Genomic DNA, 24999 nt, shown 5'->3' with positions numbered 1-24999 from the left:
CGTCGTGTGCGGAACCGGCTCCTCTAACGTGCGGGTAAGAAGTCAGAGACTGACTTTGCTTCTTGGAACTGGGGATTCTCCTCTAAAAAAAATTAAAAAGAAAATAAAACTCCAGAGCGGGCGAGAAGGTGCGGAGCGCTATCAGCGACAGAAGCATGAAGCGCGCCCAGCGGCACGGACAACTAGCCGTCGGCGACGAAGGCGCGGTTGGCGGCACGGCAAGTCGACGAAGGTGCCGCGGCGGTGCGGGCGGTTCACTATTGTCGACGGCGGCGCGGACTCCAGTCCAGCAACGAGTCGACGGAGGCATGGACGTATCAGTCGAGGCATGAGCGAATCAGCGTAGGCACCAACGACTCATTGGGCACGGGCGCCGGTGCTCGTCGGCGACGGGTCAAGCTGCAACGCGGGCGATTCACTGTCGTCAACGGCGGCGCAGACGTACAATGGCGAGTCGACGGAGGCGTGCGGCAAGGCAGCCAAGGCTTGGCCGAATCAGCGGACCGCCGCTAAATCGACGAGCACGGGGGCGCCGATGCTCGTTGGACGACGACGAGTCAAGCAGTGGCGCTGGCCGCTGATTGAGCTAGGCACGGCCGGAGCAAACTGCTCTTTTTTCTCGGGAGAGGCAGAGTCTAGAGTTTTCTTTTCTTTTTAATTGTTTTGGAGGAGAATCCCCAGTTCCAAGAAGCAAAGTCAGTCTCTGACTTCTTACCCGCACGTTAGAGGAGCCGGTTCCGCACGTGGTCAATCAGCTAGCTAATCAAGTCGCTTTTAATCGATCTACAAACCATCTTAATGTTATGGTGAATTATGTATGTAGTAAAAAAAAAGTCGCCTTTAATCCAGTTGTCCACTTGGGAACAAAGAATCCAAGTTATTCCATTTGAGTCCGCAAATAATTTGGTCTTAGTTTGACCCTCCAAACAAGGTTTCCTTCCGCTTTACAAATAAAACCATGCGGTCCAACCGATATAATGTGATGAGGATCACCTTTTACATAGCAAATTAAGAATAAGTAAGGTTACAACAACCTACCCTTGCCACCGACTGAAACAAGACTGACCAGACACAGGGCCGGCCCTGACCCATGGCAGCCATGGGCGGCCGCCTAGGGCCCAGGCCGGGGAGGGGCCCGGAATCAGAGATTTTGTGTACTATATGAGCTATAAAAAAAAGAACGGGTGAACTGGCTTAGGTAGAAAAGGATGTCTTCCATGAGGCCTCGATCCATTCCATTGAAAAAACAAAATAGTCTAAGATGATCGGTTGACTATTTAGCTGTTCTGCTCTTGTCTAGCGCTTGTTCTTGTCTGCCCAATCGTTCGTCTATCGTCTCAGCGTGATAGCCTCTTCCCGATCGCCTAGCCTTGCTCGATCTTCCTGTCATCATGCCTCTCTGTAAGTCCAGTATTAAATCTCTCGTCTATTTTTTCATCTAATTTATAAATTAATTTAAAATTAGGGTTTTAATTTAATGTATTTTTTCACCATTGTAGGGGTTATAATGTCAAAACAATTGTCAGGTCCGGTGCTGCGAAAAGGAAAAAAAAAAGCTAGATAATCAGTTTAGGGTTCTTGAAATTGTTCTCAATGATTTTGCATCTAGAAATGCATGAATAAGCTTTTTTTTTTTTTGAAACATTGAAGCGTAATTATCGATAAGGGACCCTTTTGTCGACTTCGCCCAAGGGACCCGAAAAACATATGGCCGGCCCTGACCAGACATAGCTTCAGGACGACGTCGCCAAGAAGATAACGAAGCCACAACCACTAAAATAGTATAACAACCTAGACTTACCACCAAAAATACTGAAACGAGACCGGGGGAACATAGTTTCTCTGTAGGCTCAAAGAGCCCGACTTTAAATGAACGAAACCACGTCCAACAAAGGTTACAATGGGACCGAGAACGGGAGTGATGTTTTGGCAAATGGGAGCATATGCTCCATTTATTTTGAAATGCATCTTAGACATATTTTGAAATGTGAAAAAAATTTGAAACAAAAAAATTCGCACATACATCTTCACGGGCAACGCGTTCACAAAGTCGTTTCATGCGTGTGGAGTGCGCGTAGAAAAGACAAAATCCAGTGCTAAAAATAAGACTTTTCACAAGATTTGTTTTCTCTGTTTACATAGACCATAAAAGTAGTCGGTATGTTGCGAAACTTGACGAACATACATATATTGTAGAGATGTGCTTATATAATTCTTTGTAAAAAGAAATTCGACACTTCAAAATATTTTTTTTTGGTAGAGGAATCATATGCATCAGGGAGCTAAATTGAGTTTTCGGTGAAGACAAGCAAAGAGGCTGGTCCTAGTTATATTAAATTTGGTCAACTTGCTATTGAGAAGTTGCTATATTTATAGAACTAATTAATATTACTCCCTCCGATCCATAATAATAAGTATAATTTTTTTAGTATTAAGTTAGTACAACTTTTGTACTAAGTTCTCGACACTTAGGGTGTGTTTGGTAGCCCGGGGCAACAGAGAATGTCTATCTCCTCTCAACATGTTGACCCTAGACAAGTTGAGGTGAGATTTTATCATGTGTTTGGCAGCTCGTATACGTTGAGATATTCTTCCTTGAGATGTTGTTTGGTAGCATTTGTGCTGAGCTGAGAATATTACATAGCAGTTTTACAAAGATGTCCAGCTATTTTGCAAAAAAACCCTGGAGAAGAGGAAAAGAAAAGCAATCCAGTCCCGTTTATCTAAAGCGTTCATGGAGGAGCCAGCCGGCGGCCAGCGGAGATGCGGCGGCGGTCGGCAGCCATGGAAAGGGTAGCAGAGGGCGGCTGCCAGGGGAGGGTTGCCGGCGAGCGGTGAATAGGGAAGGAGAGACACGGCGACGAGCGGCGACCAGAACAGGGCAGGGCAAGCGCGACGGACGGCGGCGGCCATGGGGGCTTCTGCACGGCGGTGGGTGGTCGGCTGGGTCGAGGATATCCAATTCCCAGCCGTCTGGTCGCCGGCGAGTGTCCAGGGAAGGGCGGACGGGTCGCTCGAGGCGGTTCCTGCGTGAGGGAAGGGGATGCAGGGGAGATGCGTCCAGGGGAGAGCAGAGGAGGACGGCGGCCATGGGAGGAGCGGCGGAGGACGATGGCCATGGGTCAGCGGCGGGCGGCGGGCGTTGGCCGACGGCTAGGGGCGGCGGTGGGCCGGGGGCCAGAGGAGGGGCGTGGGAGCGGAGAGAGAGTTGTGTTGGAGCCTGCGGGAGCATATGTGAGAGACGGGCTGGGGTCTGGGGGTGAGCTGCGGGATTTTCGATGCGTCTTGCGGGATGGACTCAGCCAAGTTGGGTTGTGAAGCTCGATTTGAGCTTCACAACCTGGCCAGGCTGGGAGCCCTTATTCGTATGATGTGGGCTAAGCTTTACTCGTCCCACCCGAGCTAACAAACATAATCTGAGTTGGAAAAGTGGGATGAGGAGAGATTTTCTGAGCTGACTCAGGCCACCAAACACACCCTTACTATAAATCAGAGGGAGCACTAGATTCATATTAAAATGTATTTTCTATAATATACTAATTTAGTGTCGCAGGTGTTGCTACTTTTTATTAAAAAAAAATAGTCAAAGTTAAAAAAAGTTAAGTTGAGGAAGAGCTAATGTGCGAATTTTTTCGAAATGGGGGATGCCTCGCCCTCTATATCAAACTGACACAAACCGCCATTTACCAAAACAAATCTCAAACTTCAGTTAGTTATTTAGATTTACATCTCATTAGTAACCCAAAGTGGCGACATGAATGAGCCAACGAAAAAAGGAATGCAAAACTACACTAAGAATCTTGTGTCCTCTTAGCACGCTGCAAACCAACTTGGCTGAAGATAGCCCGAACGACTGCCATCTAGAGAGTGCATCCAAAATCCATAAGAACCCGCTGATCTTCGGGTAAAAGGTAGGACCACATGTTGATCCAGTATTTAGCCTTGTGAATAACCTGAAAAAATTGGTCAAATCCCACGTTGTTAAAGACAACATCATTTCGAAAAATCTAAATTAACTAAAGTAATGCACAAATCCCCACTCAAATACGATCTTTAATTTTCTTATCTATTCCAGTTAACCAAATCCCAAGAATATTTTTAGCATTTGTTGGCGGTGTCATATTAAAGGTTAAGTACACAATCAAATAAGCTTTGCAAAGTTACACATAATGAGCAAACGATCCACTGGCTCCTCCAAATCACAGAATACACATTTTTCAGACCCTGTTCATTTTCTTTTCGTCGAATTATTCTTAGTAAGCTAAATGTGCGGATGGAGGGAGTACTTCTGAATGAACCTTGTACGGTTGGCTGTACCTGGCTGGCTTACCTCTGGGAGCCCCACCAATCCACCATACACATAACACATGTCCCTTTTTCAAATTTTGTCTTCTTATATTGTCCCGGCTCTCTCTCCCCGAAGCTACAAGAGGACGAGCTAGTAGGCTAAGCTAGAGCAAGGCAGACAGAACGACTGAGTAATGAGGCGGGGGAGGCAGCTCCTCCATGGCGCGGCGCTCTCGCTGCTGCTTTTTGCGGCGGTTGCCCATGCTCAACAGACGGCGAGGACTGATCCGGGCGATGGTGAGCATGCTGGATTTCGTCTTTCTTGAATCTTAAGTGCTCGTTCCCCCACGCTGTTCGTTGCTGAACCATTGCCAGCTGGTGATCCGCCATTCGCCTCTGTTTTACTCTGTTCTTCCATCAAACTGCTAAGAGCATCTTCAATAGCATTGCTATATTGGATGCTAAAATTTTGATACGGAAAAAGGAGAGAAAATTTATAGCAATTTCAGCAAAAATTTGCTTTCATAGCATTTCTATAAGAAGTCGTTTGGTATTCATAGGTGGGTTGTTTGGTTGCCACAGAATTGAACCATCATTTCATTTAGAAAATCCAGCAAAAATAACACTGTGGGTAAACACAATTCCGAGCTGAGACTTGTCATTCACGTTTCTTTATGGAAGCCATGTACAAATTTAATATTAAATTTTACTGTCATTTGCGATTCCTGTGACAACCAAACAAGTGTCTTTGGAAGCCAGACTTTCCTTTCATTTGTAGCATCTTGAAATGAATACATTTTATTTACATTGTAATTCTAGAAATGGACATTTGTTGGTTGCCATAGGAATCGCAAAAGAAACCATGCTTGCTTCTGAATTTTTTTCCATGGTTCCCTGGCTCGGTTCGTTCCCAATTTCCCATCCTCAGCAAGCAAGTATGAAGGCATGATCTTGCTGTTCCAAGAAACCAGCACGTTCGGGATGCCTCCGTCGGAAGGTCAATGGAGGGACGTCGAGTCTCTCCGGACAAAAGTCAGAAACCATGTCCGGTTTCCTTTATCTGCTGCCTATCGCCCGTCGGATCCCCATCGGACGGCCCAGCCAGTCAGCCAGACGTCTTTTTGACCCGTCTCTTTTGTCTCGCAGCGGCGGCGCTGAAAGCGGTGTTCACCAAGCTTGGCCAGGCTTTGTCCGCATGGGACATGAGCTTCGACCCCTGCACCGGCCAAGCCGCGAACAGCACCAACATAGACCCTCCCTTCAACCCGGGCATCAAGTGCGGACTCTGCACCGGCACCGGCAACACCTCTGTCTGCCGCATCACCAGGCTGTAAATAACGCCAATGTCCCCATTCTCCCCTGCACGACCACAGCGTGTTCGGCGGATTGCCCACGGCTTACGAGACACTTTTGATGCAGGAGAATATACGCCTTGGACGCAGTCGGACCGATACCGGAAGAGCTGTGGAATCTCACTGCATTGACCAATCTGTATGAACTCGAAACCGAAATCTGTATAACATTCCAGCCTCCCACACCAAGTTCACTTCTTATTGTATCTGATTCGATGCTGTTTCAGTGATTTGGGGCAGAATTACTTAACAGGGCCTTTATCGTCGCTCATTGGGGAGTTGACTGCCATAGAGTACATGTGAGATTCCCAACTCTGATCATGATTTCATGAGACTAAATTAACATATTACTTTGCAATTCTGTGCATCTAATCTAACGCATTCTCTCTTTTGAACATATAAGAAATCTTGGAATCAATGCGTTATCTGGACCTTTACCAAAGGAGCTCGGGAGCCTTACCAACCTTTTATCACTGTAAAGATTTTTGTAACTACAAATTTAGAGTTAAATTCAGTTTCAATAGTAATTATGCTGATAGGCTTTATGCCCTTTAGAATATATACATGTCTAACCTGAATTTTTGTGTATTTATAGGAGCATTAGCTCAAACAATTTTAGTGGATCGCTTCCTTCAGAACTGGGAAACCTGGCAAAACTTGAGGAACTGTATGTATTTACTGAATTCTCGGCAATCAATTTTCCATCTGCAAAGCCAACTATCTTTTCGCATGGACAAGTCAGTTCCATGTCTAATTTGGGATATTTCTGTATTTCTCGATAACAGGTACATTGACAGTGCTGGCTTTACTGGTCCACTACCATCATCACTTTCCAGGCTCACAAATATGAAAATACTGTATGTCTGTAGTTAACGTGCTGTTGACATTATAATGTTCCACACCATTCAATCTTATGTACTTTTCTTCTCTATGTTTAGATGGGCATCAGATAATGATTTTACTGGGCTAATACCTGATTATATTGGGAGCTGGAGTAATTTAATAGATCTGTAAGATTGCTACTGATCTCAGTCACAGTAATTCTGTTTAAAAAATGAAATTTCTGCAAATAATATGGGATATGCTATTTACACATTTAAAAGAATATTTTTTGCAGGGAGCTTTGAAAGAAATCTGTGCAGTTTGATATAGTTATATACAATCTAAGCTTTAGATTGTGCAAAACATAGGGCTCCTTTGATTCATAGGATTTGTATAGGAATTGTGTAAGATTTAGATCCTATAGGAAAATTTCCTACACAAGTTGTTTGATTCATAGGAACCTATCCTATAGGAACTAATCCCATAGGAATCTTGTAGTGTAAATCAATCAAATACATTTCATCTTCTCATAGGATTCAACTAGCCATGACATTCCAATCCTATACTTTTCCTATTCCTATGCTTTTCCTGTCATATGAATTAAAGGAGCCCTAGTTGGTGTGGAAGTGGGATACTCTTCAAAATAACTGTTTTTGTCCCAGAGATAGCATTTTAGGTCCTAGAGCCTTTATTGACCACACTGGTCTTTTTATGTGGCATCTTACGAAACACTGCGTCTTCCTTCCCAAACCGTCCAAACTTATGGTTGCTAGTTTCAGATAGAGTGATACTGTGATAGTATCAGTAAGCATTGAATCACTAGAAATACTATGTAGTTTCTTCTATAATAAGTTGTGCTTCTACCTGCATAGATTCACTTTCTTTTGTTTTCAGAAGCATAGATCTCTCTCCTCTTTCACTACTAGGTTGCTGCATCCGTCAAGAAGGTGATTCTCTAAATGACTAACTTGAGGTATGGCATTGTAGGAGGTTTCAAGGCAATTCTTTTCAAGGTCCGCTTCCAGCTACCCTTTCCAATCTTGGCCAATTGACAAACTTGTAAGTGCCTATTGCCAGTGATAAGAGCTAAGTGTCATTCTTAAATTTCAAGGTTGCAGCAGAGAAAAATTAATAATATACTTCTGTTGTGCAGACGAATCGGTGATATAGTAAATGGAAGTTCTTCTTCATTGGCATTCATCACTAATATGACATCTTTGATCACCCTGTATGCATAACTTGTTATTCAGTTATTGACTCAAATGACAGTTCCAATTTGTTGTAATTCACCGAGTTGTTATCTTAAAACTTGTATTATGTTCTTTTTGCAGGGTGTTGAGAAACTGTAGGATATCTGATAAGCTTGTATCACTAGATTTTTCGAACTTCACAAGATTAGGTTTATTGTAAGCATTTTATTTCGACAATAAATTACAGCCCTGTATTGCTATGGATTATATATTGGTGTATGACATCTTCCATGTCTTGCTTTTTTACAGGGATTTGAGTTTCAACAATATCACAGGCCAAATACCACAAACTTTGTTTAACCTGAGCTCACTCAGCTTCTTGTATGGACTCTCTTGACTTGACGTGTATTTCTGTGGAAGGAAAACTTTCATCATTCTTCTCGCTAATCTTTATAAATTTTGTTGTGACTAGATTTCTTGGGAACAATAGCCTTTCCGGAACCCTTCCAAGCTCAATTGGATCTTTACTTAAAAATTTGTATGCACTGTGGTTCAGTTTTATTTACAGTATTACACAATAAAAGAAGGGAGACGTTTATTTAATATCTAATGGTGCTTTCATATTCTTATTCTGTAGAGATTTTTCTTACAATCAGCTATCAGGAAGCATTCCTTCTTGGGCAAAAAATTCACAGTTGTAAGTTACAAGTTCTGAAACTCCCATTACTGGCTGAACGAAATCCAGCCCAACTAAGGCTTATTAGGCTTATAGTGTACACATGAAATAAGCAAGAATCATATTTGATAAATATGAAAGTCTATTTTGGTGCATCTGTCGAGCATTTATAAAATTGTGTATAATGCCTATTGTTTGAGAAGTTAGGCATTAATCTTACAGCCTGGTACTAATCGAGCCAGTTATTTAAGCCTCACTAAAGTTGTCTTATTTAAGCTATAGCAAAGAAACCCTAAATATGCTCTGCGGTATGAACAGTGCCTTCTAATTGTTGCTTATTATTCATTCTCTTAGGAATCTGGTGAGCAACAATTTCACTGCTGACAGTTCCAGCAACAGGTTCGTCCATATTTTAACAATATCTTCTCAAGACCCGAAGAGATAGTTAGTAAGCTCTCTCAGCTTGTATTTTGGATTCAAAATGTCACTCTGTTACGTTTGCAGTGTCTTACCTACGGGGTCGATGTGCCTTCAGCGTGATACACCATGTTTTCTTGGTTCTCCACAGTGTGAGGCTTCTGCTTTTGCCATTTTAAGCATATGCCTACTCGAGGAACTGTAAAGCTGCAAAACTAATACCACTATTAAATAATTTAACTTGCTTGCAGCTTCTTCCTTTGCTGTGGACTCTGGTAGTGTTCGATCCATAACAGACTCAGATGGCCCTATCTATGAACCTGATGATGCCAGTCTTGGACCTGCATCATATTATGTTACAGGAGCACCAACATGGGGTGTTAGCAATGTCGGAAGGTTCATGGATGCATCAAATGGAAGTTATATAATATACAGTTCGCAGCAGTTTCAGAATACACTTGATTCGGCACTGTTCCTGAATGCAAGGATGTCACCGTCATCTTTAAGATACTTTGGAATTGGACTTGAGAACGGAAACTATACAGTTACACTTCAATTTGCAGAGTTTGACTTCCCAGACGCTCAGTCCTGGAAGAGCAGAGGTAGAAGGGTTTTCGATATATATGTCCAGGTAGGTTCTTGCTGGTAAGTGATAAGCATTACTCTTAGCTTATCAGCCATTCATATTTTCGTTCTTCTTGTTTGAATAGGGTGAGCGTAAGGAGCAGAACTTTGACATAAAGAAGGCGGCAGGAGGGAAATCTTACACTGCAGTTAGGAAGCAGTACACTGTTCCTGTTACCAAGAACTTTCTTGAGATTCATCTCTTCTGGGCTGGCAAGGGCACTTGCTGCATTCCTAATCAAGGATACTACGGGCCTGCAATATCAGCTTTGAGTGCAACGCCAAGTACTCCCCTTAACTTGAAATAATGATTTTCATTCTGATTACCATATCTTTTCCAAGTTAACTTGGATAATTCAATTTTTAAATATGCTGATACAATTCTGAGCAGTTACCAAAAAAAAGCAAACGAAAATACTAAAGCATTGATATAAAACAACTAGGCAGGAAAGTTCGGCTTGCCGCACGCTTGCCCGCCGAAATAGGTCGATCCACACTTAACGATAAAAACGTGGGAAACTCGTTCTGAAAGATATTTAAGGTTTTCCTTATTAACTGGATCAATTTCCCTCTTCTATAAAGCAAAGGCAGAGCTCCTGCCGTTTACAGTAAAAAAATATATTTAAGGCAAAACACTATCTGCACTATTTTCTAAGAAGGAAAACATATATTCCATTGGGAACACAAGCTGGGAAAATCACAAACAACCAAGTTCTTGTACTGCACCCAACACCATCCCACCTTTGTTATTCATTGCTAGCAGTTGCAAATCATGAGACCACTGGAATGAAGGCATAAACATCAAATCAAACAACTTGGGTCAACTTAATCAAAAACATAATAACATTTTCCCAGCAAGGGTATGAGATGGGAAAGATATCGTCAAGATATTGCAGTAAAGGATTCAAACAAAATTCAGAAGACACGCACTACAAAATGGTGAGCGGAAGAAATTTACCTCGCCTTTTCCAGAACTGTTCTTCCATGGCATAATAGCACCGTTAAAATTTCCATACAGCAGCTAACGTGTCGAACTGCAGAAGGGAAAATGAAACAAACCATCACCAACAGTTCAGTGCTCAGTACCTAAGGATCAGGTCAAACCATCTTGTAGTTGATCTATACTAGTGCTAAGTATCTATAGCTAGCTCCTCTCGGGTTCCAACAATTATTCAGAGAGACAATGCAGGAACCTACATTGAAACATGAAATGTCGATTTCGCTCCTGACTAATGAGCCAAATTATGGGGCAACCACCGCACCACCCATTCCGATCTGAGCACTCACATATCAGCACGTAGAAACACTCGCTGATGGCCAGCTACGGTAAAAGGCAGGCTCGCTGTTTAGTGGGTATAGTCCAGGATCGCTCCACATGTTCGGATCGGACGGTTCAGACCAAATGAGAGCTGAGAAGCCTTAGTTTCCTGTGAGAATATTATCTTTAGATGAGGGTTGATACTATACAGATAGTAGAACTTTTATTTGGACCTCACTTTAAATATACTGACTCTGTTGACATCACATTTTTCACAAGTGAATTTTCTGTCAGATTTCACTCCTACAGTACTTAATGCTGGGGCAAAGAAGAAAGGTAGTAAAGCAAGTGTGATTGTGGGAGTTATAGTTGGTGTGGCAGTTTTAGGATTAGCAACACTTGCCGGTCTCTTTGTTTGCATACAGAAAAGGCGAAAACTATCACTGGAGGAAGAAGGTATGGGATATATTAGTATCTCTTTGTGTTCTAACTGGGAAAATGAGCAGTTGAAGTAAAAAAAAAAAATCTTTTGTGATGTCTTGCAGAGTTGTACAATATTGTGGGAAGATCTAATGTCCTAACTTATAGTGAACTGAGGTCAGCTACTGAAAATTTCAGTTCTAATAACCTTCTTGGTCAAGGAGGATATGGGTCGGTCTATAAGGTTAGTTCATTCTGTACTTACAGTCTTGAATTTCCTTTAAATGTTCGTTCCAGAAGGAGCTTCTGATAAGCTTGTAGTATAAGTAAACATTAGAATTTTAAAAGACAAACCTGTTTATGCGGGTTAAAATTTTATAATTATTTTTTCTGCATGTACATGCCCATAAAATTCCTAAAATGAAGGGGGAATCTATTTCAATGTATCTGGACTGATGACAATGTCTTTTTGCAGGGAAAATTAATTGATGGTAGGTTCGTGGCAGTGAAGCAGCTGTCTGAAGCATCTCATCAGGGCAAAAAGGAATTCGCGGCGGAAATAGAAACTATATCTCGAGTGCAACATCGTAATCTTGTGAAGCTGTATGGTTGCTGCCTTGAGGGCAATAAGCCATTGCTGGTTTATGAGTACTTGGAGAATGGAAGCCTGGACCGTGCTCTGTTTGGTACAAATTCTGTTGATTGACGCAGCTGCATATCTACAAATTCAGGATTAGTATAGACAACTAAAAACATAAACCTACATTTGCAGGAAAAGGGAGAGCACACTTAGACTGGCCAACACGTTTTGAGATATGCTTAGGCATTGGAAGAGGTCTGGCATATCTTCATGAAGAATCTAGCATCCGTGTTGTGCACAGGGACATAAAGGCCAGCAATATCTTACTTGATGCCAATTTCAATCCTAAGATCTCTGATTTCGGGCTTGCAAAACTTTATGATGACCAGGAGACACATGTCAGCACGAAAGTTGCTGGCACATTGTAAGTGCATTTCCATCTTGCTATTCTTTACGTTCAGGTATTGTTTTCTATACATATATATGCTAACGATGATTTTCCTCTCATTTGTCAAGTGGTTATCTCGCACCTGAGTATGCGATGAGAGGCCGCATGACAGAGAAGGTTGATGTGTTTGCGTTTGGTGTTGTGGTGTTGGAGACTTTAGCTGGAAGACCTAATTATTACACTAAGGACGAAGACAAGGTTTATATATTTGAATGGGTAAGCGCCAGGAGCAACTATAGGCCCCGGTGATCTCTTTTTATTATTCATTAAAAGATCATTTCCCCGAATAAAACATGATTGAAACTAGTTAACCCACCCGAGTGTGTACCATCTCGATGTTTTCAGGTCTGGGAACTGTACGAGCACAACCGTCCTCTAGACATGCTCGACCCGAGGCTTGAGGAGTTCAACAGCGAGGAGGTGCTCCGGGCCATCAAGGTGGCACTCATCTGCACCCAGGGCTCGCCCCACCAGCGTCCGCCCATGTCGAGGGTGGTGGCGATGCTGATGGGCGATATTGAGGCCCCTGACGGGGTGACCAAGCCCAGCTACATCACGGAGTGGGAGATCAAGGGCGGTGGCGACACCAGCTACATGATCTCTGGCGTCAGTGGGCAGTCTAGCTCGGCCGCGTGCGGCCCGTCGCAGATCCTGAGCTCTGACATCTACGATGGCCGTTGACATGATTCTCACGGTCGACCGATCAGTCCATGGCGGCTTCTTGTGCTGCAGATTTGTTGAGAATGGCTGCGTGAATGTAGGTTTGATTTCATTTGCTACTGGTCATATTTGCATTGGCGTTGGAACTGTATATAGGAGTAGCATATGTAAAGCTTTATGTGCACGTGTAGGTGAAGCTGTGTATTCTTTGGTTCTCTTTGGACGTACATAAGATTTTTTTTTTTTTTTTTTGGCTTTTGACTTTCAAGTTCGAAGAAGGCTCGTTCGTGCTCACGAGCTTGGTTGTGAATATTAGAGATGTAATATCTGATATTACATCTCTAATATCCCTTGCATGGCATATTACATAGAGAGATACGTATGTGTACTACACCATACGTATACATGTCAATACATATTAGATATTACATCTCTAATAGTGAAGAATGTCTGTCTAGTAATGGGGATACTACACTTTGCAATTTCATCCTAACTTTTTAAACTGGACCATGAGCTACAGACCTTGCAATTTCATCCTAGCTTTTTAAACTGGACCATGAGCTACCACTAGTAGAAAATGGGTCTTTCGTTTGGAACTGCAAGAAGCATTAGTCCTGGATGTGATATGATTCGGCAACAATCCCGGTTCCAACGGCTACAACGCGAGGCAACATCTAGTCCTGGTTCGTTAGATACCTTTAGTCCTGTTGGTGACAAAAACTGGAGCTAAAGGTTCTGCGTAGGGTGCGGCAGGTCGCAAGCACCTTTAGTTCCGGTTGGTAATCAAAAGACCTTTTATTTGCGCCAAAACTAAAGAACTTTTATTTGCGCCATTACTAAGTTTTATTTATATCTATTGAATATTTGATAAGTGGTTTAATATGAATTTGATTAATTGTTGCATCTACTTTCGAATGTGAACAAACTTGAACATGGAAAATATTTGAATTTTGAGAAGAAATCAAAACCCATGCATTTTCTACTTTGTAGAATAATTAATCTAACTATTCAAAACCCTTAACCAAACTTGCGCTCCGGTTTTTATTTCACGACTTGACTGACATGACAACTCCTCTAGTGTGAGGTCGATCACTGTCCATTTACTTTATCGTGGAGGCGTTCACGGGTTTGCGGGTAATTTTCCCGAGGCGGAACTTCCGAAGATGTTCTAGGGTGTGTGCACCAACGACATCTTCGAGAAGCTCCACCACAGGAGATTTTTCCCAACCCTTTCCTCTAAGATGTAAGATATTAGCACTGGAGATGGTTGGCTTGTTTTTGCTAGTTATATAGAGGTTGTGACGTACTATAGGAAGATTCTTCAACACTATTAGAGGAGATGGAGCCTTTCACGGGCTTGCGAAAAATTTTCCCAATGTGGAACTTCTGAAGATGTTCTAGGGTGTGTGTACCAACGACATCTTCGAAAAGCTCTGACACGGGAGATTTCTTAACCCTTTCCCCCGGCCATGGGGACGAAGCTCCCTACCTTTTGGATGGCTTGTTGAGCTGCTTGCGATTAGAGACGCTCCTTTTATAGGCCTGGCGCCGCTTCTCCTTCGTCTTGTTCCTCCGATAGGACGTCGTGCGCTACATGCCTTATCTCGCCGACTAGTGCGTCCACATACGCGTCCTTATCCCACCAACAGTTTTGTTAGATGACACTAAAAATCCACCTTTAGTCCCGGTTGCACCCACCAAAAGGTTGGTCTGCCGAAAAACCCTTTAGTCCCGGTTGCACCCACCAAAGGGGACTAAAGGTTGGCCTCCCGAAAAAACCTTTAGTCATGGTTGGTTTCTCAGACAGGACGTCGTGCGCTACATGACTTATCTCGCCGAGCAATGCGTCCACCCCCACGCGTCCTTATCCCACCGACAGTTTTGTTAGATGACATTTTCTCTGCCATGTTCAAACAGAGTAACATAGATAGATCCACTTTAGTAGAGTAACACATCTAGCCTTTTGTCTGCCATGTTCAAACAGTATCTGTGGCTCTTCAGTTCCTGTCATCTGCTCAAGATATACTATGTGAAGTACTTTCCTGCTCTTCCGAACCTTTTTGGCTACAGCATCTGGCCTTTTCTCTGCCATCATGTCATCTGGATATACTATGTGAAGTACTTTCCTGCTATTTCAAAGCTTTTTGGCTACAGAGTAACGCATCTGGCATTTATTCTACCATGTTCAAACAGTATTTATGGCTTCCTGTCATCTGCTCAGGATATACTACGTGAAGTACTTTCCTGCTCTTTCGAAACTTTTTGGCTACAGAGTAATACATCTGGCATTTTCTCTACCGTGTTCAAACAGTATATGTGGCATAAAGTTATTTCCTGCTCTTTTGAAGCTCTTCAGTTAGAACATTTATTTTTGAAAATATAAAATTATTTTGTATTATATTTCTAAATTGAAATGATTTTCATGTTTAAAGTTTTTCCAGATTTTAAATTATGCAAAACATATGATTTAATGCATTTTAAATTGAAAATGGCAAAAGGGTTACTCCTCCGATCCGAAAAGTGCCCGGGAGACTAGTACAAATTACGTTTTACAATAAAGTCCTCCGAAATTCACAAAAAGAAGCACGACCCCATTCCTCTTCTAGCCATTGACTAGCCGTCATCGCGAGATCTACGGACAGGGTGGTGGGATGCCTGGTGACGGGCGGTCGATCCGGTCGCTGGGGCGCTCGATTTGGTGGCGGTGGAGCTCGATCCGGTCGCTGGGCGCTCGATTTGGTGTCGGTGGAGATCGATTTGGTCGCTGGGGCGCTCGATCTTGGAGGTCGTCGGTTGTCGGTCTCCGGACGCGGCTAGGTCCACTCGCCGGACCACCCTGGTGTGATGGGTTGGGTGGTGGCGAGCAAGGGGACTTGGTTCGTGAACTTCTACCTGCGGCCTTGCCGCCTCGCAGCCACACACACCAGACGAGACGAGTGGGTGAGGACGGATGGGAGTTTTGAGGGCGAGGACCGAGGTTTTTTCTTTGCATAACTAGTAAAATGCCCGTGCTTCTCTACGGGATAAAACAAATTAAGCATATAAAATGAAAAATGCCATCTCTATCATTTCTCTCTTCTCGACATGACGACATCATGCCACATCCAAGTTATCCGAGGGAACACCTCAGTCATTTACCCCCACCTAGCAAATCATCAAAGTGGCGGCTTTGTTTTTAGTCTTTGTCGATCTTTTTGTGTGTAAATGTCTGCTCCATGAGAATCCCTCCCTGGATGAGAAGAAACATGAAAATATGGCCATAGAACATATATAATTGGAATAGCATGCTAGACCGTTGCAACATCAGCAAACCAGATTGGAAACAAATCCACAACCACAATGAAGAAACAAAATTCCATGTCAACCGGTGCAAACTTCGTGAAGCAAACGAAATCTTAAATTTAAGCATACATCAATAAATTTCACGAAACATATTCCGGTGTCATGACGAGTGCAGTGATGCAGAGTTTGATTTAGAAATATAGCATGAACTTCTATGCTATACATATATAGCAGTCGAGGCGGCTCAACATAACCTAGCTTGAGTCGCTCCATTGTTATCCCAATTTCAAAAAATATACCGGCTTCGCCTCTATTTCCACTCATTCCTCCTCTTTGTGAGCCATCGTCTTAACCTTTAACTCCAGCATTATACCTTCATTACTAATTATTATGCATAACTTGACTTACAACGGTAAAACTGCAGAATACACCATAACATTATCTATGTCAATGGAGTTCATGGTAGTCCACATAACACACCTAATGATCCATTTATAAAGGGATGTCACCATAAGCAAGAGAGCAGAAACTTCAAGAACAAACATGGATCCATTAATATTGCATGGCAATGAAATCAATGTCGTTGACAACACACGCTCATTTTGTGTTTATAATTCAGACTGAAGTAGATACCCAGTATTGTCTCATTAAATATTTTCTTCGAAAAATCTCACCCGAGTTCAGAAAGTTCTCCAGGCTATTATTTCAGATCGTTTCCGAATGAATTATCTTCGTCTCGGTTTAACGTACATATTTGACGGAACGTCGGTGCTAGATGACCTAACATTTAACTGCTGGGCTAATGCTAAAATACATTGTTGTCTCTGCCCTTTTGGGCATTGCCTACTCTTGGCCATTAATTTCAAATTATTTTGGTCACTATTCATGCTCTAGTATTTATTTATTTCCAGGTGTCGTACATCATATTTTGATTGATTACCAAGTGTTCTCCAGGCTATATTTTCTTTTCAATTTCCATTCAAGAGTTTTATATGTTTCCACGCATTTATGTAAGACCTCCAAACATGAGAACGAATTACTTCTCTTACGGCTGCAAGAGGACTATATCCTGGTCTAACTGGCCAGGATTTTGTCCAAGGTTGCTACAATGCCAAGGCATTACCAGCCAACTTCGTCAAGCATCATACAGCAAGCTGTCATTGTTGCTGCTTACATCAGCTGATTAATCAAATCCAGGGTAGTAATCTCTGCCAAAATAGACAAAGAACGGACACGTGCACATCTAGTTTTCTAGGTACATATCTTATTTAGACCAGCCATCTTAGACAGATATAGACAAATAAATATGCGACATATTTCCTTGCAACAAAAGGCATGTAAATCCAGGCATCAGTTTGCATAAACTTTACTACCTCCAGAACATATATGGTTCGCATCATCAATTTTGGAGATAAAATCAACTAAGATAAAAAAAATGGTTCTGTGTAAAATTTGGCAGAACTTTTTATCTACATTAGCAACAATAAGAGCTTAGATAGTGAGCATATAGAGAACAAAGAGACTCGAAGATGCTTCCGGACCTTGACTCCCTGCATCATAATCATGGTTTGGTGATCTTATCCCATAAAGCTTTCGACATTAAATGTCAAGCTATGTTAGTACAAAGGAAGCATGGTAGATGTACATCATCTGAGTAATCCTCTGTTATTTAGAGTTTTTGTGAACATTCATACATGCTTATTCCACGGAATGTTCTGAAAGAGATGATGCAATTCCGAAACACTGAATCAACAACAAATTTTGGCTAATGTATTTTTGAAAGACTGAACCATGCTTTATCTGCATGACGAATAATGTATTAACAAGACTCGAGCAATACATATTTGTGCAAAAACTGTCTCATCTCACGCTAATGTTATTTGATCATCGTTACACTGAATCACATTCTGTTTGTGTTCCCAAAAATCATGCACAATGTCCCATCTTTATAAAATCTGTTCGGGCTGACAGCAACTTAGAATTTTTGTGATAGTATGAAAGTAGAATATGGTCATTCCTACTCTTTTCTCCTGAAGTCTATTATGAAAAAGCAAAGGCTGATGAAAAGCATGTAATGCTAGAAAAGGAGGCCTAGTCAATCCCCATAACGCTTGCAAAGGAGGCAAATGAAAGTTGTAACCAATGTTCACCCTGCCGCATTGGTTCTCATTCTCTGTACATAGTATTTGCGAAATGGCATATAATACATTAAAAGCCATCATATGAATACTCTCAACAATGAATGGCATGAAATGGCTCGGTAAAGCTTCCAAGTTCCAATGACTGAACATACTAACTTGTTCGTTCCTAGTATTTCTGAAAATATCAGAGGAACAAAGTCAACATTCACCATGTCAAAAATAATTCAGAGTTGCTCAATAGAGCACTACCCACAATAGAGATTCATTTTCCTTGAGACGGAACTTCTCAAATGTCATACAGTTGACAATGAAGCCATAAGAAGCCTTAGTAGTTATTTATATAAGCTGTGTTTGGCCCTATTATTTATTTTCTGAGACTTCCTAGCTGCAATCAGATCAATAGATAACATACTGCAAAATTGAAATGAAATTCAGTATACTACTATCAGAAACTTAGTTGATCAGTTATTTGCATCTTTGTGAGCACTGATAGTACGGGACCTTCCAGAATAACAACTTTTTCTTGTGTCTCCACTGACACTTTTGTTTTCAGAAATGGGTATTGGTTCTGGAATTGATATTTTTCCTTGTGTCAAAGATGGTACAATGTTTGCCTCTTCCTTTGGTTTCTTGTAAAACGAAATACAGATAAACAATTGATAAACCAATAAACTAAAATATATAAAGTGGACAACAGAGAAGCAATATACTTTGGCAAACAAAATCTTGACTTACATGCATTTCAGGTTCTACAACTGGCTGAGGGTTGAACTCAGACCCTCAAGTACCACCCATGTTCTTCCTCCTGACATAATATGTGGCAATACAACAATACTGAACAACCTATAACTACTGCAGACGCAGAGACTGAAAGAACAGAGTACAGACGCATTACCTCCACTGATGGTATGCACCCGAGCCCATGGCAGTAAAACAGAAGCAGTATAAGCTAGCATTCACAAGCCATACACGACCATCGCTAAACTTGAGTTTTCCATGTATTTCTCCAGATTCAGCACAAATCTAGGACTAACTGAAGCCAACACCCAGATAACCAGTGTCACGACATTACAGTGTTCTCAGAGATAGGTAAAAAGAAGTTTAATCCCGAGAAGTCGATGCAGGATTAGAAGGTTGGGGATAGGATGGAGGCGTCGAATTACCAACCTGGTCCATTTGCTATGGTCCACACGGTTCCACGCCAACAAGGTTGGGGATAGGATGGAGGCATCGAATTACCAAGGGCAGGGCCTGAAAACAAAAAATTCCGAGATCACCAACCCTGGATTGCGGTGGCCAACAAGGCCAGCAAAGGAGATCCGCGATTTTGGACCAACTGGGGGGCTAGATCGGCGCGCGTCGGTCAGGCTGGAGCCCGCAGAGGAGGAGGGCGAAGTCGTTCGGAAAGCGAGAGATGAACGCGGAGGCGGAAGAGGCAGGCGAGGCCTCCGTGATGATGTCCGTCTCCGTGAGGAGGGGAACCGGGAGAGGAAGTCGGTGGGCGACAGATGCGGCGCTCGCGGCGTGTGAGGTGTTGTAACTCATGGTCAGGGGTCGCACATCAGAATCGGATGATAAGTAACCGACATTTAGGAAGGGCTAAAATGCAAAACGTGCGATACATGACTCGATGCGGGACGTTGGACGAATTGACGAAACGGGCGACGGACTGCCTGACGACGAAACAGCTTCCCATTTTTTAAGTAGTAGAGATTGCTGCATCCGATGCTTTTTTCGGATCGGAGGGAGTAATAGTTTGGCTAGTTAAAACATTTAATTTTGAAAACATAAAATTATTTTGAGTCCCAACGTCATCACTCCCTCGCCGTCGTCCTTCCCTGCTGCTGCTCCTCCAGCTCGACCACTTCACCTCCGACCATGACGAGCTCTGCCCTCTCCGTCGCGAGCGGTGGCGGCGCATCTCAGCGGAGGTTCCAGGAAGATGCAGGTCCGTGCTCTCCTCTTCTCCGCCGACCCCAGCCGCTATTTCCAGCCGCCGCAGGCGCCTCCAGTCCCCGCCGCAGCCGCCTCTCGGCCTCTGGTTCCCACCTCAGCCACCTCTGGTTCCCACCTGTCCCCAGATCCAATCTTATCTGTCGTCTCTCTTCCTACTCAGATTAGCCCAGCTGGGCGAGGCCGTGGCAACACAGAAGGACGCCGCCGTACTAATTGATGACGAGGCAAAACCCTAGGCCGTGAACATGTGCGAGTTCAATAAGCCCCAGATGCGAGCCAACTATGGGAGGCACACAACTCCGGTCCAAGCTTCAGCATCCGTGCTGCTGCATCAGCCATTTACCGGCCGCACTGCGTGTACTTGTCACCGCAGGTCACCTCTCCAGCCATCTGCAAGGTAAGTCATGCCTAATGCCTTATCTCTTCACTGGAGCTTGCTAGTCTTCACTTGTTCTTGCCAATACTGCTTGCTATTTTAATGCTTGTGGATACAGGTAAAGATAGTCATGAATATGTCCAGATTGTTAACTCGGTTACCTCCCATCTGGCATCTGGGGGCAGAGGCATGTCTGACAATTCAAACAACAAAGTTTATGTTAGCCTGGTGCTATCTCCTACACCACGGAGGAAGTACTATTGAACATTGGAAGTCTGAGAGTGCACTGCATATTATTTGGTAAGCTGTAAGACTACTTCTCTAATATTCAATGTTTTTGTCTATTTCAGATTAGTATATTGATGTATAATTCTGTATTGCAAGGTGTGAAAAGGAATAGAGTGAAGACTTGAAGAAGATCATGCAATCAGTCAACACTCATCAATGAAAAAAGGAGCCAGGAGGCAGTAGGTACTTTGATCGCACGTCTTTTTCAAAAATGATTTTAGTACTGGAAACTGCATTTTTTCATATATATACTCCTTGTGTCTTGAGAAATTCTTAGTGTTAAGCTTCTTAGGATATTATGTTTTTGGGGTATTTATAACCGGAGGGGCTCCAACTGCTGAAAATTACTAGGAAATTATAATTATACAGGTGCAAGTTATCCCACGGTACATGGCCGTTAAGAATTGCAAGTGAACTCTATCGATAAACTCAATCACTTAACATATATATATATATTTTTTTTTTGGCTTGGCTGAGCCTATTCCCAAGTAAATTGAGCTCGTATTTCATGAGTCTAAACCAGCCTTGCTTAACATGTTTAAAAATCTTTTTATTTGATGTCTTACATATGCAGCAAGCTCGTATGATCCAAAGTTTAGTTTGTTTTAGCTGAGCCTATTCCCAAGTAAATTGAGCTTGTATTTCATGAGTCTACAGCAGCCTTGATATGTACGCTTAACACCTTTAAAACTCTTTTTATTTGATATATTCCATATGCAGCAAGCTCGTATGATCCAAAGTTTAGTAAATAGAGATCCATGCCACCTGTTCCAGATGTGGTTTTGTTTCTTACCTAAATCATTACTTCAAGTTATGTTGACAAGCTCATCTTCTTATTCAGGGCACTATTTTTGTGGATTTGTCCATATATTATAGAGGATGGTGCACTACTGAATACAATCAGCGGCTATCTCCTGTTGGATTTCTTCTCATCCGACATATGAGGTCCATTTTATGGATCAGTTCTCTGTGTGGCAGTAATTCAAGGCTAAATATGTAGCATATTTCTTCAATGCATGAAAAATATTTCCTTTTGCCTTTTTATGTTTGTACATTCAGAGAAAACTTCATACATTTATTGCTGAATTTGCTAGATTTCTTTTACGCGAAAATATAATTTGGTTTTATTTTACTTTTCATGTATATAGTTTGTGGCAATAACTGGTGAATAGTAACATGTTGGTATTGTCAAAGTTCTGGATAAAAAACTTTAGGATACCTATCATTTTAATTTACCTTGCTAGATTAGGCTGATTAGTATTGTTGTTTTCTTGCAGGTGCACTTTTCAAGGTTTATATTATTCTAATTTGCGGTTTTTTTTTCTGGTGTAAAAAAGCAATTATCAGAATGGTTTGCGGAAGTTGAGTAGTCAGTTTAGCCTCCGCAATTCATGTGTTTTCTTTATGTTCTGTCATGCACACAAGATTACCTTTCCTGAATTTAGCTCCAACCGACAGTAAGTACTGCATCTAGCTTTAATAATTTTGCAATTTATGTATTGAAGGAGATTAAGAAGTTTCTAATTCATGATTACCTCATTCGTTTCTCTCGAATTCCATTTACTTGCGAGGTCAACATGCTTTCTGTTTTTCCTTCTTAAATAGTTATGATGCTATACTCATATTTTTTATATTTAGCCAAAGAAATCACAGCAGCTCTCACCTTGCCCGCTAAAAATGGTTGGTTATGTCTCTCACTAAATAAGGCATATCCCTCCTTGGGTGTTATTTGGTGCGATGGAATACATGCCCAGCAACGGTGCAAAAAGAAATGAACTTGGACTGTGGCTAGCTAATATATCTGTTGTAGATCTGCGATTTGTAGTGTTACAACAAATATATGCAGTGGTACATCCTAAAGTTACGAAAACTCATAAACACAAGATATACCACTTTGCTTCATCGCTGCAAATGTCTACCGTCATATGCTTTTTCATACAGAACTTAGTTTTCTATATTGTATAACCTAGTAGTCCTAATTTAGGTGCGGTTACTGTCTTCTGCTATTTTTGATCTTCAATTGATAAGTGACCAACCATCATATGGTCAATATAATGCCCTAATTTTTATGCATGTTCTCATTTATGATTTACGACAGTAAAAAGACAGATCAAGTCTAGGAACATATATCTCTGTTAAGTATTCCTACTCTTGCCATTTATATACGAGGGGTTGTTGCAGAAACAAATTGTTTTCACTAGATTGTTATGTGTGATTTGGCACTTTATATTTGTAGTACTAATTCATGTTGAGTTTAGTAGGTTCATTTCCATGTAGAGAGGTGAATACTTACATACTAAGTTCATTTTTCCAATAACCACTATTTCTACCTCATGATTAAACATTGTTTTCTGAAGCTTTACTGTCAACACTACAGATGTAAGTACCAGACTGAACATTTATGTCAGGTACTGTTTAATATACTAAGTGATCCCAGACCGATTGCATGAAGACAATCGTTAGAACTTCTTGAAAAAAAAGAAAGCTTTCTCCTCTCAGCCCTTTAGATATACTTGGCTCAACTTAGTAATAGAATATCTGAAACTACCTCCTCCTTATGCACAATAATTGCCTAAAGCTTCCTTCCTAAAATACTCTAAATTTTAACAGTGCTTATGCATATTTTGCTTCCAAAAACTTAACTAAGACTCAGTACTGTAGAGTGGGTCTGCTTTCTGGCTGAAGCGTTTTCCAGCTTTGCTACGACTTTTCTGAAAATATCCCATTACTCCTACTAACTACTACTTTTCTTTTGATTATACTGAGTTACTAGGTGTATTATTGCTCCCACTATTCCAGACTATTTAGATTTTGGAACTGTGAATATAATACGGGAAGTACGAAGCAAGATAATGTGCTCAACTTTTCTCTCTGATTTATTTTGTTAACATCTATGATTGCTCGACATGGTTCCCTTCAAAGATGTTTCTCATCAACAAGCAATTTTCTGTTATTTTGCGTGTAATGTTTTGGTTCTCTTTGATTTGCGACTGCTGTATGTAATATTTTTCCTTACATTCTCCATGTCTACTTATTCACGGACTACTTATCATTAAGTTGTATTCGTGCTTAACATATTGTTTCATAAGCCGCTTACTATGTGAACGGCGGGGTCATGTGTTAGTAGGCTTCATAATGAACTAGGCTTTGCAGTTGCATGAGGCAAGCCATTTTCTCTGTCGTGTTGGCATCAGGTAGCTGTACCTGGTGTTGTTGTCACAATATCATCTACTTACATGTTTCAGTCAAGAAGTTGCTCCTCAAGTATATATGCAGTTAATTTTTTTTGTATGCATGTTAAATGAAATCTGATTCCCCGTTGTTGTGTTTTACCCATCAGATCAGTTTCCACTGATGAGGGAGAGTTCTTCGGATGTGTTCTTATCCTACTGAGCTTTGTGGTGACTAGCATTATTCTATTGTATGTTTTGTTCTCGTCATTGCTGAAATGTTGCTAAACTGGCATGAGATTGTTTCTTTCCTTTGACAACAAAGGGACTATAGATTTGGCTCAGCAAGATTTTTTCCCCATGGTCTATATATATCAAAAAGGTGAAGGAAGTATCCTAAGCTTCTCATGTATGTCGACCTTGTATATAAAAAAGCAATGTGTTTTTGCTACCGCAATATATGTGTAATATATTTTTCTACATTGTATAGGTCTACTTATTTGCTGACGATTTATCATTGATTCTTACTGATGCATAATATAGCATTTTACCAATTATTTACCAATGCAAAAGTTTGTATATATACAAAATTTACCCTAATTTCATCATGTTGACTTTGTGTGGAAAACCTCAAAAAAAATTTATCATTTTTCCACATGATTTCCTTCGTTGTTATACAAACTGCAAATCGATGCAAATTCCCCGGAATCGTGCGCCAAGGCGCACCTTTTTAGAGAAACAAGGCACCAACCCTGGCTCCAATTATATTGAAACCTTCCGACCAAACTACATCATTCAGTTTTGTTTTTTGCACTACAGACCACCGGCACTTCATACAACTCAGAACAAAACATAAGTTTTAGGCTACAGGTCACACAAAACTAGAGGCTTTTAAACTGACAACAGCACAAGTTATGGAACCAGCTAAAAGACCCAAAACAACAGCACCCCCAGGCTAGCAGCTTCAAGGACGGTCCAGGACTCTGAAGCCTGCACCATCCCCCACCAGAATCAGGTTGTTCGCCTCCAGGGTCCTCGCCAGGTCTTCAACC

The 24999-nt window shown here is 41.7% G+C and overlaps 1 protein-coding gene and 1 long non-coding RNA gene across 7 annotated transcripts; both read left to right on the top strand.

Moving 5' to 3' along the window:
- Window positions 1-4470: 4470 nt before the first annotated feature.
- On the top strand, window positions 4471-12996 carry LOC127300608 (probable LRR receptor-like serine/threonine-protein kinase At1g56140). Of its 2 annotated transcripts, XM_051330745.2 has the most exons (24): window positions 4471-4584; window positions 5434-5617; window positions 5707-5778; window positions 5867-5938; window positions 6043-6114; window positions 6235-6306; window positions 6425-6496; window positions 6578-6649; window positions 7449-7520; window positions 7615-7689; window positions 7793-7867; window positions 7961-8032; window positions 8124-8189; window positions 8289-8348; window positions 8682-8726; window positions 8832-8896; window positions 8996-9375; window positions 9455-9653; window positions 10921-11082; window positions 11172-11290; window positions 11522-11732; window positions 11819-12050; window positions 12143-12290; window positions 12420-12996. In XM_051330745.2, exons 1-24 carry the CDS (start codon window positions 4482-4484, stop codon window positions 12753-12755), a joined length of 3036 nt encoding a protein of 1011 aa, XP_051186705.1. In that variant the 5' UTR covers window positions 4471-4481; the 3' UTR covers window positions 12756-12996. The 2 variants fall into 2 exon arrangements, with proteins under 2 accessions (XP_051186705.1, XP_051186706.1); XM_051330746.2 differs by lacking the exon at window positions 6578-6649.
- Window positions 12997-19907: 6911 nt separating this feature from the next.
- LOC127300607 (uncharacterized) lies at window positions 19908-24291 on the top strand. Of its 5 annotated transcripts, none has more exons than XR_007851406.2 (5): window positions 19908-20105; window positions 20274-20789; window positions 20874-20960; window positions 21619-22234; window positions 24118-24291. It is a non-coding gene; the product is annotated as an uncharacterized lncRNA (long non-coding RNA). The 5 variants fall into 5 exon arrangements; XR_007851405.2 differs by having other exon boundaries at window positions 19915-20105; window positions 21619-21722; window positions 22055-24291; XR_007851404.2 differs by having other exon boundaries at window positions 19921-20105; window positions 20274-20510; window positions 20608-20789; window positions 21619-24291.
- Window positions 24292-24999: the final 708 nt, after the last annotated feature.

The sequence above is a fragment of the Lolium perenne genome, chromosome 5 (genome assembly GCF_019359855.2).
Source record: "Lolium perenne isolate Kyuss_39 chromosome 5, Kyuss_2.0, whole genome shotgun sequence".
Classification (NCBI taxonomy): domain Eukaryota; kingdom Viridiplantae; phylum Streptophyta; class Magnoliopsida; order Poales; family Poaceae; genus Lolium; species Lolium perenne.
The sequence above is the reverse complement of the archived record's forward strand: the minus strand, read 5'-3'. Positions and strand labels throughout refer to the sequence as shown.